We start from the raw sequence: 11,946 nt of genomic DNA on the forward strand, positions 1-11,946 counted from the left end.
AGGGATTTACAGCATCCAATAGCCCTTGTGTTCTTTGAGGATGAGCTGCCCAGCAGACGTGCAGGGTAGTGACATGGCCCGCTCACATAGAGCTGCACATCTGCAGGGCATCTCTGCCCAGGGAGAGTACTTGTCAGTTGCCCATTTCCGCAGGACATGATCAGTCCTGCTGTAGGGAAACAGATGGTGCTCTGTGATCCCACGGACATTGTTCAGCCTCACAGAGTTGGAAGGATTTTCCCATACATTGTTCCGTCAGTTATTTCTTCTTATCCTTTAAGGCACAGCTTAAAGGCTACTCCCTGTGAGAAGCCCTTTATCTGGTAGTCAGGACTCTTTTAGTTGAAAACTGTTGTTTAGTCACTCAGTCATGTCCAACTCTTTGTGACCCCATGGACTATACAGTCCATGGAATTCTCAAGGCCAGAATACTAGAGTGAGTAGTCTTTCCCTTCTCCAGCAGATCTTCCCAACTCAGGAATCGAACCAGGGTCTCCTGCATTGCAGGCGGGTTCTTTACCAACTGAGCTATCAGGGAATACTGAAGTGGATTGCCATTTCCTTCTCCAGGGGAACTTCCCAACCCAGGGATCGAACCTGGGTCTCTGGCATTGACAGGTGGATTCTTGACTGAGCCCATAGGGAAGCCGTAGTGGAAAATACCAGAAACCTATTCCAAAGAGATTGTCGAAATAGAAAATTTGTTGGTAGGATGTTATCTCATGTAACTTTGGAAAATTCAAGGGCAGTTGGACTTCAGGAATACAAATGCTGCCTGAAATCCCTGTCTGTCTCTCTCTGCACGTCAGCATCATTCACTCAGTCCTGCTTTTCCCACAAAGTAGGAAACGTGGCTGCCAGCAGTCCCCACTTGGCATATTTTACAACTTCGCTACCAGAGAGGAACTGCCTCAGTTCCCTGATTTCTGACTTAAAAAATCTGGAGAAGAATCTTCTGGCCAGTGAGCAGTGGCCAGGGCAGCAGGGTCACATGCTGCAAACAGGCCTTTAGGAGTCCACACTTAGGTTGCAGGGTTGTTCCCAGAGACAGGCCCACAGTTTCCACACCTGTAAAGCGGGGAAGTTAGGTCTTTCTGTGTGGTGTCCTGGCACATTGCTTAACCTTTGTGATTCCTCATCCTGTGAGTGGAAACCTGAGGGAGGAGAGGGTCACTAGGGAGAAGCTTGGCTGAGATCCATCACCTGGGTGTAAGAGGGGCTTCCCACTTAGGGTAGAGACTTACAGTATCTACTGTCTTCCTACACTGAGGGAACTAATTTTCAGCTTAGCACATGGCCAACCAGAGAAAATAGTATTTCCCAGTCTTTTTGCACTAGTATGGCCAAGAGGGTACATTTTACCCAGTGGGTTGTAGACAGTGTGTGCATCTTTTTCTTTTCTTAATAATCTTTTGGCTGCACCACTTGACACAAGGGATCTTGTTTTGCCAACCAGGGGTCAAACCCGCTCTGTCTGCTTTGGAAATGTGGAGTCTTAACCACTGGACCACCAGGGAAGTCCCCGGCATGCATTTTATGGGAAGCATTGTCAGAGGCATAGAGTGCCTTTCCCCACCTCTCCGGCCTGTGTGTAGACATGACTACTGGAATTGGAGCAGCTATTTGGACATTGGGGTGAAAAACTGATACGGATGGCAGAGTAACAGTATACAAGCAACATGAAATCAGCATACTACCTAGGTCTATGTGTGAGAGAAAACTTCTATCTGTTGAAACCACTGCTATTTTGGCTTTTTGGTCTGTCACAGCCAAACTTCATCCTATACCATCCCTATGCAGGTAGGAAACGAGTTGATGTTACCAGCAGTAGAAGGACCTTACAGATGGCCTCTTGGGGCCCCGGCCCCTGCAGACCTGTCAACAATTCCTGCCTAGGTTCCCGTTTTAGTGGTCCAGGGATTGATGGGTCCCATCTTCCCTGCCCCCACTCTCCTAGCAGTGTGGATTTTCCCACCGAACGTTTCCTGCTCTTGCTGCCTACCCTAGAGCAGGAATCAGGATCTGTGTGATGCTACTCCCGCCTGACCAAGCCCCTTTCGACCCTTCTTCCACCACCCCCACCTCTACCAGAGGCGGCTCCTGTAAGTTTTGGCCAATAGAGTGGGGGTACCTGACATGTCCCACAGGCTGGGATCTCTGTCTATGGTGGATTCCTGAAAGCTGCGTGTCCCTGTGAGCTCTGTGTGCAGTGTGGCCAGTGTCAACACATTTAACAACCAGTCAGAGTGTGTGTTGACCAAGAGAGCAGAGCAGAGTCTGGAAGTCCTCTTGCTGCGGGTGGTCAGGGAGCAGGGGGACACTCCAGGGCTTGGGGAGCATCTGTTGTCATCAGTTATAGACCTAGATCAATACTGTAATAAGCAGTCAGATGTATGGTGAACACCACCTGAATGTCAGCCATGGCAGTGTTGACGTGTGTGTGGGTCTGTATGTATGTGTGTGAGTGAGATTCAGGGTGCTGGTATAGCCCAGGGAGAAAGCTGTGAGGCGTGTGGGAGCCTCTCAAAGGCTGAGGCTGGGCCTTGCAGTGGCAGAGAGTACAGACTTCAGTTAGGTTCTTGACCTAAGTGACAGGCCAGGTTGGGCTCACAGGAGCACTGTACACAGCCCTGACCCCCTCAAGAAGGCAGAAGATACCTGGGACTTCTAGGGGAACATGTGGTAAGGTTGAGGAGCATCAGAGTGATGGAGAGGACATCAGATTCAGAGTAGGGAAGACAGGGCCAAATTCCCCCATCCTCCAGAATCCGCCTTCCCCAAATCCCCAGAATTCTGCCTCCCCAGAATCCCCCAAAACACTGAGCCATTGGCTGGGTTGAGCTGAATCTTTATTTCATGTCTCATCCTGCACGCCCACCACGGTTCTCTAGCCAGAAGCTTCACGGCTTAAGAGGCTCTGGCCGGGTCAGCATTTCCCATCCTTCAGGATCTGGATGTCCTGTCTGTTTTTTCTAGGGTCACAGCAGACGAGAATGAGGTCAGCTCCTCAGGAAGTGTAACATACCCTTCAGGAACCCCAGCCCAGTCTGTCCCGACTCCCTGCTAAGCTCAGCCCACTCAGTGTACAGTGCGGGGGAGATCCCAGGACTCCCCGGGCATCTCCTTCTACTGTTTCTCACTTTGTATACCCTCCCCCTGGGAGGTTTCAGCTGCCTGGGCTTTCAACCACCTCTACATGCTGCTGGCTGCATATCTGTCTGGCCTGGACCTCTGTCTTCAACTTCAGGCCTGTTTGTGCAATTGTTGACTGTGTATTGCCTCTGGGATGTCCCAGAGGCTCCACTGTCCACAAACATCATTGGCCCACAAGCCTGCTGCACACCTCCAGCCCCCCACCAACATGGCATCCCCAGCCTCCCCAGCCCACAAGTTAGAAACGAGCATGTTGCTCTTGCTTCCTTCCTGCCCACCACCCACCCTGACCCCTCACATCCAATCTCACAGCTTGTGGATTCTACTCCCAATGGAAGCATGAATCTTTAATTATCATGATCTTTTTCTAAGTTAGGACAGTGTCCTTGCTGCTCTCCTGCCCATCTCTCTAGGATGTTGCGATTGTCAGCAATTTCTCTTCTGTGATCTCGCTTAGTGCTGGACGGCACAAGATCTTATGAGTGAAGTGCGTTAGTCGCTCTGTTGTGTCTGACTCTTTGTGACCCCACGGACTGTAGCTGGCCAGGCTCCTCTGTCCATGGGGTTTTCCAGGCAAGAATACTGGAGTAGTTTGCTGTTGCCTTCTCCAATGAAAGAAGAAATGAAACCAAGTAGGAGATCTGATGTACCAAGGTCATGTTCTGGCCTTCTCACTCTAGACTCATCTCTTGTCTCTCCCCCATTCTCCTTTACACTTTATACTCTAGCATATCCAACTTCTTATTTTTCCTCAAATATAAACTTTCTTCTAGATCTTTCCAAACTCATTTTTCTACTTGGAATTACCTTTCCTTGTTTATTCTTTCTCCAACCTAGTTCCTACTTATCCCTCAGGGCCGAGCTGAGATGTCCCTTGTCCTAGGAAGTCTTCCCTGCCCTGGCCTGGTACCCACATTACCCTGTGCACCCCCATCTGAGCCTTAAGCATTCTGTGCTGCAATGGGCTGACTGTCAGCTTGGCTTCTGCCTTAGACTGACCATCGCCCCCAGGAGCTGGTAATGCTGTCTAGCTTTTTATATCCTATTGTATCCCCAGTGCCTAGAGCAGAGCAAGTGTTCAATAAATAGTTGTTGGCTGGAGGAATAAATGAACAAGTAAGGTCACCTAGTCAGGGGGCAGAACAAGGAAAAGAAGCCAGGGTTTCCGCCCTCACCCCCAATGCCCCGCTAGTGGGCTTTCTGCTTGGAACCACATGCCTTCTTTTGATTGTACTTGGACTCATTCTGTTATGAGCAAATGGAGGACTTGTCCCAGGCCAAGTATGAGTAAAGGAAGAGACAGGTCAAGTCCTGCTCCTTTCATACTCGCATGCACCACAGATGGAGCCCACCCAAGATGGCCTGGGGGAATGCGGGGGTGGACTTACATCCGAGCCAAGCAGAGCTTGCATTCACTCTCATACGTGACCCCGTCAGTGCCACAGACAGGGTCGTATGTCTGGGGGCAGGCTGGAGACTCTGCCATGTGTTCACAGATGGGCTGTGGGAGAGAGAAAGGGGGACACTCTGGGATCCAAAGACAGGAGGTACCAAGGGGCTGTGCTTAGAACAGGGCTGAGGGGGTTCCAGGGAGGAGTCAGATTCAAGAAGGCCCGAGTGTGGGTCCAAAGAGCATGAAACCAAGCATGCAGGGCCCCATGGCACGTTTGCTTGTCTGTGTGTGTGTGCGTGTGTGTGTGTGCGCGCATACCTGGCCATGTGTGGCTATCACTGTGTGCATAAGGATGTACCTGTATCTGCTGTGTGTGTGTGTGTGTGCGCGTGTGTGTGTGTGCACACGTGCCTGGCCATGTGTGGCTATCACTGTGTGCATAAGGATGTACCTGTATCTGCTGAGCCCAAGTATGCGGGCTGCCAGGTAAATACCTGTATTCATGGGATCACACACTCTTCACAGGGTCTAACAAATTCTGGTCTTACTGAGGACCCAAGAAGAGAAACAGCCATCATTCCTAGGAGGCCTGCCTCCCTAGAGGCTCCTGAACTCACCCTGGCCTGCATGACTATCAGGCCCCTGGTATGAGGAGGCTGAAGCCCTAATTGAGGCTCTGTCTAAAAGGGTTTCAGGCCAGCCCTGAGGGTCAGGACTAGGATGGGGGCCTGGGGTAGGGGTGGGGAGTGAGGGGGGCAGTGCTGTGCAGCAGTGAAGGCCCCAGGCCCGAGAGACCTGCATTCTGCACTGATTAGCTGTGTAGATTTTGGCAAAGGGGCTGGGCCTGCTCAGCCTGGAAGAGCTAACCTAGGGAGCATGCAGCCTCAGGAGGCCGCCCTGGCCACTGTGGCACCATTGAAGGTGTCTGAGAAGGAGCGTAAAGAAGAAAATCCCTTGTCTCCCAGTATGGATGAGAGGGCTCCCCTTTGAGAAGGAAGGCCGGGACAGCAGCCCTGAGGCCAGAAAGAGCAGCTGCCTTACCATTCTCCAGAAAACCAACTTTTCTGCCGACACGGACACCTCTGAAAGGCAAAGAAGCAAGAATTAGGGGATGTTGGCTCTAGGCCCCAGGTACCAGAGTCTGAGGACACTTTCTTCAGGGACCTATCCCAGCCACCACCCAATCTGGAATTCCTCAGGGAAAGGTAGTGAGTGAGTCACAGACAGGGCTCCCAGAAAGCTCATATGACATTGTCAGAACTGGGACAGAAAGCCTAGAATTAGGGAGATTAAAGTCTAGTCTGTTTCTCATTAGTAAGATCCCACTGGGCTTGTCCAAGGACCATAAACCCTGAAGCCCGTGCACCCTAGAGCCTGCAAGCTGACGCTACCGAGCCCCGTGCCTAGAGCCTGTGCTCTGCAACAAGAAGCCTGCCCACCACAACAAAGAGTGGCCTCCCTAGAGAAAACCCACGCACAGCAATGAAAACCCAGTACAGCCAAAAATAAATTAACCAAAGGAAAAATATTGAAAAGAAAAAGAAAATAATTCAGTTACTATGTACCAGACCTTGATAATACATGATCTTGACTACTGTTCAGAGCTTTCTCACTGCTGTGTAACAGGGAGGAGAGGAGGCAGAGGTCTGTGACCCGGATCCCACCACAGGACTGAGGCACACATTTCCTCAGCTGCCAGGAGCACAGGCTGCTCACAGTGAGTGCTTTCCCAGGAATTACCCTCGGAGAATGGAGCTGCCTTGCCCAAGGTGGCATTCCTGCCCAGGAACAACCCACATCCAATGTCAGGGTGATGTGGGTACAATGGTCTGAAGGCCTCATCTCAGAGCAGTGCTCCAGGGCCACCCAGCTCCTCTGCATGGCAGTCACTGTCCCTCTCCCCTCCCAGGTGTTTCCCCCGAGCACTCTCCAGCAAACTACACACAGGTCCCAGAGTCTGCTTCCCAAAACTCAGCCAATCTGTGAAAAAGGTTCATAGGTAAGGCAACACAGTTTGTTAAGGGCAGAGCTGGGATTTTCCCATGGCTCTGTCACTCCACACATGCAGTTGCGCCCCACAGCCCTTTGAGGTCTGGATGAACTGTTTACAGGACCTCAGCAAATTGTGATGTGACTGGTGAGTGTGACGGGTGGAGGAGGGAATGGAATGGAGCTGGATCTAAGGCCACAGGTGTAAGGAAAGGGTCTATAAAAACTGAAGAAGGGTAGGCTGCTTCCTGAAGTCTCTGAAGGGCTGTCCTGAAGCCCAAGGAGAGAGGAACTCTTCTTAACTTCACAAGGCAGAGCCCATCTGCATGAAGAGGCTGCAAAGAGGCAGGTGTGGATTCCAGAATGTTCTCTTAATGGGAGCTGTGCATTAACGAAAGAAGCTGTCTCCAGAAGTGGAGAGTTCTCCATCCCTGGAGGTGGGTGACCATCCCTTGGTTTAGGTTTTTCTGGAGATGCTATTACAAGAGATTTCCAAGGTGGAGAGGAAGAAGGGAACCAAGATTGACCACTGGTGCACAGTTTAAGCATCAACATGCAAATCCAGTCTTGTCATCACACTGCTCAAAACCCTCCAGGTCATAATTACCCAATCTGGAAATTGTCCAAATGTCCTCCAACAGGCGAGTGAATAAACCCTGACACACACATACAGTGTGACTCAACTCAACAGCAAAAACAAAGCAATAACTGATAACATGCAATAACATGGCTGAATCTCAAAAACTTGCTGAGCCAAAGAAGCCAGACACAAAAGACAGCATCCTGTATGGTTTTATCTGTGGGACATTCTAGAGGAGGCAAACTAATCTATGGTGGAAAAATATCAGAGCCAGGGTTGCCTCTGGGGTGGGAGTGGGGTGGGGCAGGGATGAACTGGCATGAGGGAAATTTCTGGAGTGATGGAAACGTTCTGTTTGTTGATAGGGGTCTGGGTTACACAGGTATACGCCTCATCAAAACTCATTGAATAGAATTCGCTGAGTGATAAGATGTGTGCATTTCATGGTACATAATTGTTGGTGGGGGAAAGCATTTATAAAAATGAATAAAGCCCTTCCAGGGCTCCGTGTCATGACCACTAAGACTCTTCATCTTATGTTGAGGGCATTGTGTGAGATGATCCCAAACTCCCCTGGGCCACTTCCTCGTCCACCTCCTTGCTGTGCCCCTCTGCCCCCGCCCTTCCTCTCTGCTCACTCTTCCGGAACAGGCTCTCTCCACTTCTGCTGGTCCCTCTGTGGTGTCAGTTTCGTTCTGGATAATGTGGGAAGTTGCATTTACCCCCAACTGCCCTTGACCTTGGCCCAAGTTTCCTTCCCCCTTCCTCATACAGCCCAGGCAGGAATCTGAAATGGGCAAAAGGACTCCCTTTAGGGAAGCTTCTTCAGTGTTCCCAACAAGAGAACTGCTCAGGGAATTGATGCCAGGCTGGGAGTAACCTGGCTGTGCTGGGCCAGAGTCTCCGGATCCATTCTCTATTGCTTCAGCCTCTAGTCTATGTCCCCAGCCAGGGAAATGGCCGTGAGACTGACTGTGAGGTCGGTGTCCCTGATGTCCTGCTCAGACCCACCCTGTAACATCATGATTTTGTCTGGGTATGTCCTAAGGAGTCTCCCTGCTTCTCCTTTGACTCTGTTCTCAACCTGTAGCGATCCTTTTAACATGTGACTCTGCTCATCACCCTTTAGTACCTCCCATTTCACTCACAGGAAAATCCAAGTTCTTACATTGACTTTCAAGGCTTTATCCATTATAGTTCACAGTTGCCTGTATCATCTCATCTCCTGTCTCTCTGCACCTTACCCCTCACTTCTTTCGAGTCCCACTGGCTTCCTTGCCATACTCCACATATTCCACGCATGCTTCTACCTCAGGGCCTTTGCACTGCCTGTTACCTCTGCCTGGAAACCACCTCTCTCAGATATACCCATGGCTCACTCCTCCACCTCCTTCAAATATTGCTCAGACATCAGCATCTCAGAGAGAAGTCCCCTGCATTACCATTGCAACCCCCTCTCAATCCCCATCACCCTGCCCAATATTTTTTTTCTTAGCCTTTATCACCATCTAAACACTATTTAATATATATTACACCTATCTTATTGATTGTTGATTCTCCTCATCCTACCCCATTAAACTTAATATCTATCAGGGCAGCTCTTTTTCTGTTTTGCTTGCTGATAAGTTTTAAGGGCCCAGAACAAGGCCTGATACCCAGCAGAAGTGAGACTGCAGAGGTACCCAGCCTCTGAGCAGGCCCCACTCCAGCAGCATGTGTTCAGCCCAGAGCGAGGGCTCTCTTGTGCTCACATGACTGCCTCAGCCCCACAGCCACAGCCTATCAGAGCAGATGGGAGCCCAGAGGACCCGGCCAGGCTTCCTTCAGCAACCAGCACCCTGTAGCCAGTAGACTTGTCAATCTCCCTGGAGACAGGCTGTCTCCCTCTGCCTCCCCAATCTCTAGCCCAGTAGCTGCTCAGGGTCGCTTTGAAATAGAACAACCTCCTATGTCACAACTGGAGAAACAGAAGCCCCAAGAGGGGAGGTGTGTGTGTGTGTGTGTGCGTGTGCTTAGTTGCTCAGTTATGTCCAACCCTTTGCAATCTTATGGGCTGTAGCCCTCCAGGCTCCTCTGTCCATGAGATTCTCCTGGCAAGAATACTGGAGTGGGTTGCCATGCCCTCCTCCAGGAGATCTTCCCAATCCAGGGATGGAACCCAGGTTTCCCACATTGCAAGTGAATTCTTTACCATCTGAGCCATGAGGGGAGAGGACTTTTGCAATTCTAAGCCAGAGGTAGGATTGGAACTCGGGTTTCTTTTTTCCTAGCCCAGGGTGCAGAAAGAAGTTTTATGCAGAAAGCCAAGGTCTCAGAGGGTGCCCCAGGGCCTGCCTCTGCCCTACTCCAAGCTCACCTACCAACACCAAGCCACAGAGAATCCAGGCTCTGTCTACTCACCCCTGTCCACAAGGAAGAGAACAGCCAAGGCCAGGGCAACTATCCACAGGCGGGCAGCCATGCTGATCCCAGGCTATGTGGCCTCAGGGAGCTGGGGCCTGGGCCAGGGATTGATGGGGGCCTGTATATAGTGCCGATCCCCACCCTTATCTTATCTGAAGCCAGGTGGAGAGCTGGAGGTGTCACCCGGAGGTAATATTTGCACCCTGGCATCAAGAAAGGGTTTGTTTTCTGCAGAGACGCTGAGCTCCAAGTGGCCTGGGGTGGGGGTTGCCCTGGGGATGGTGGATTTTGGAAGTGAGAAAAAGTTTGGACTTGCAAAGCTGACTCTAGTCTGAGGCAAGAGGGAGAGGAAAATTGAAATAGAGGAAAACAGAGAGAGACTAATTCAGAAATACTGAAAGAGAGAGATCAAAATGAAAACAAAAAGCTGCAACAAAGTGATCCAGTGGCTAAGACTCTGAGTGCCCAATGCAGTGGGCCTGGGTTCCATCCCTGGTCTTGGAATTAAGACCCCACATGCCACAGGGCAGCTAAGTCTATGTGTCACAACGAGAGAAGCGCTGCAGTGAAGACCCAGAACAGCCAAAAAAATAAACAAATTTCATTTGTTTAAAAAACAAAAAAAAGAGAATGAAAAATCCTCAGGACTTCCTTGGAGGTCCAGTGGCTAAATGTCTGCATTCCCAGTGCAGGGGGTCCAGGTTCAATCCCTGGTCAAGGAACTAGGTCCCACATGCCTAAACTAAAGATCCTGTGTGTCCCAACGAAGACTGAAGATCCCGATGGCTGCAACTAAGACGTGTTGCAGCCAAATAAATAAGTTGTGAAAGTCGCTAAGTCGTGTGTGATTCTTTGTGACCCCATGGACTATACAGTTCATGGCATTCTCCAGGCCAGAATACTGGACTGTGTAGCCTTTCCTTTCTCCAGCAGATCCTCCCAACCCAGGGATTGAACCCACGTCTCCTGCATTGCAGGTGGATTCTTTACCAGCTGAGCCACAAGGGAAGCCCAAGAATACTGGAGTGGGTAGCCTATTCCTTCTCCAGCAGATCTTCCCGACACAGGGATCGAACCAAGATCTCCTTCATTGCAGGCGGATTCTTTACCAACTGAGCTATCAGGGAAGCTAAATAAATAAGTTAATTAATGAAGGGAAAAAAAAGCAGCAACTGGAAGTTAGTCAGAGGCAGAGAAAAGGGGCTGGAGTCAGGGGTTCCTTTGCCAGTACCAACGCCAACCAACTTTGTGAGCTCAGAAAGACACTTTCCTTAAACTGGTCCTCAGTTTACCCACCACAAAATGGGGATGATCAGTCTGGCTCTGTCTCCCTCCCCAGGCTGCTGAGAAGATGAGACTGGTGATAGCAGATGGGAAAACATCTTGTAGAGTATGAAATGAGGAATAAATGTAAATAGAAATTATTCTTTTTATTTATTTATTTTGCACCATAAAGAGGGCACAACTGACAGAGGGAAAAAGGCAAAATAAAACATAAGGAAGATGACCTCATGCTTTGCATGTATTCTACATACATTTACATTTAAATGGGTTAAATACAGATAAGATTCTGTTAAAAAAAAAATCAATATCTAAAAGTTCCCCATACTTTTCCCCTTTGGCCGTGTGACCCATGGAATGTTAGTTCCCCAACCTGGGATGGAACCCAGACCCCTGGCAGTGAAAGTGCAGAGTCCTAACCACTGGTGGTTGTTGTCCATGTTGCTAAGGCTTTTGTGACCCCGTGGACTGTAGCCTGCCAGCCTCCTCTGTCCATGGGATTTCCCAAGCAAGAATACCAGAGTGGGTTGGCATTTCCTTCCCCAGGGGATCTTCCCAGACCAGGAATCAAACCCAAGCCTTCTGCATTGGCAGGCAGATTCTTTACCACTGAGCCACCTGGGAAGCCTATTTCTAACCACTGAACCACTAGGGAATTCCCCTATAAGTTCTCCATATTTATATTGGGTTGGCCAAAACATTCGTTCCAGTTTTCTCTTAAGCTGGCTTTCATTCACTTCATTGCTAATCGCTCAGTCATGTCCAGCTCTCTGCGACCCATGCATGGATTGTAACCTGCCAGGCTTTTCTGTCCATTGAATTCTCCAGGCAAGAATACTGGAGTGGGTTGCCATTTCCTTCTCCGAGAGATCTTCCCAACCCAGGGATTGAACCTGGGTCTCCTGCATTGCAGGCAGATTCTTTACCATCTTGAGTCACCAGCCAGCTTTAGTACTGCCTAGTTGTCTTTAATTTCATTCAAAACAATTTTGTTAGATTGTATTGTGACAGCTGTCATATCAACCTGCATTAAAAAAGTAACATCAAATAGGTGAGTTTTTGTGCAGCCATTTTAATACTGAAGATGGAAGAAAAACAGGAACATTTTTGGCATATTATTTGCTTTATTATTTCAAGAAAGATAAAA

At 49.6% G+C, this 11,946-nt stretch overlaps 1 protein-coding gene across 1 annotated transcript; it reads right to left on the reverse strand.

The window, feature by feature from the left end:
* Positions 1–2,835: 2,835 nt before the first annotated feature.
* Positions 2,836–11,466, reverse strand: SPINK4 (serine peptidase inhibitor Kazal type 4). The gene is made up of 4 exons (XM_005903017.3): positions 9,516–11,466; positions 5,588–5,628; positions 4,542–4,654; positions 2,836–2,972 (listed from the first exon to the last, which is right to left on the reverse strand). Exons 1-4 carry the CDS (start codon positions 9,574–9,576, stop codon positions 2,927–2,929), a joined length of 261 nt encoding a protein of 86 aa, XP_005903079.1. The 5' UTR covers positions 9,577–11,466; the 3' UTR covers positions 2,836–2,926.
* Between the last annotated feature and the right edge of the window lie 480 nt (positions 11,467–11,946).

The sequence above is a fragment of the Bos mutus genome, chromosome 8 (assembly GCF_027580195.1).
Source record: "Bos mutus isolate GX-2022 chromosome 8, NWIPB_WYAK_1.1, whole genome shotgun sequence".
NCBI classification, from domain to species: Eukaryota; Metazoa; Chordata; class Mammalia; order Artiodactyla; family Bovidae; genus Bos; species Bos mutus.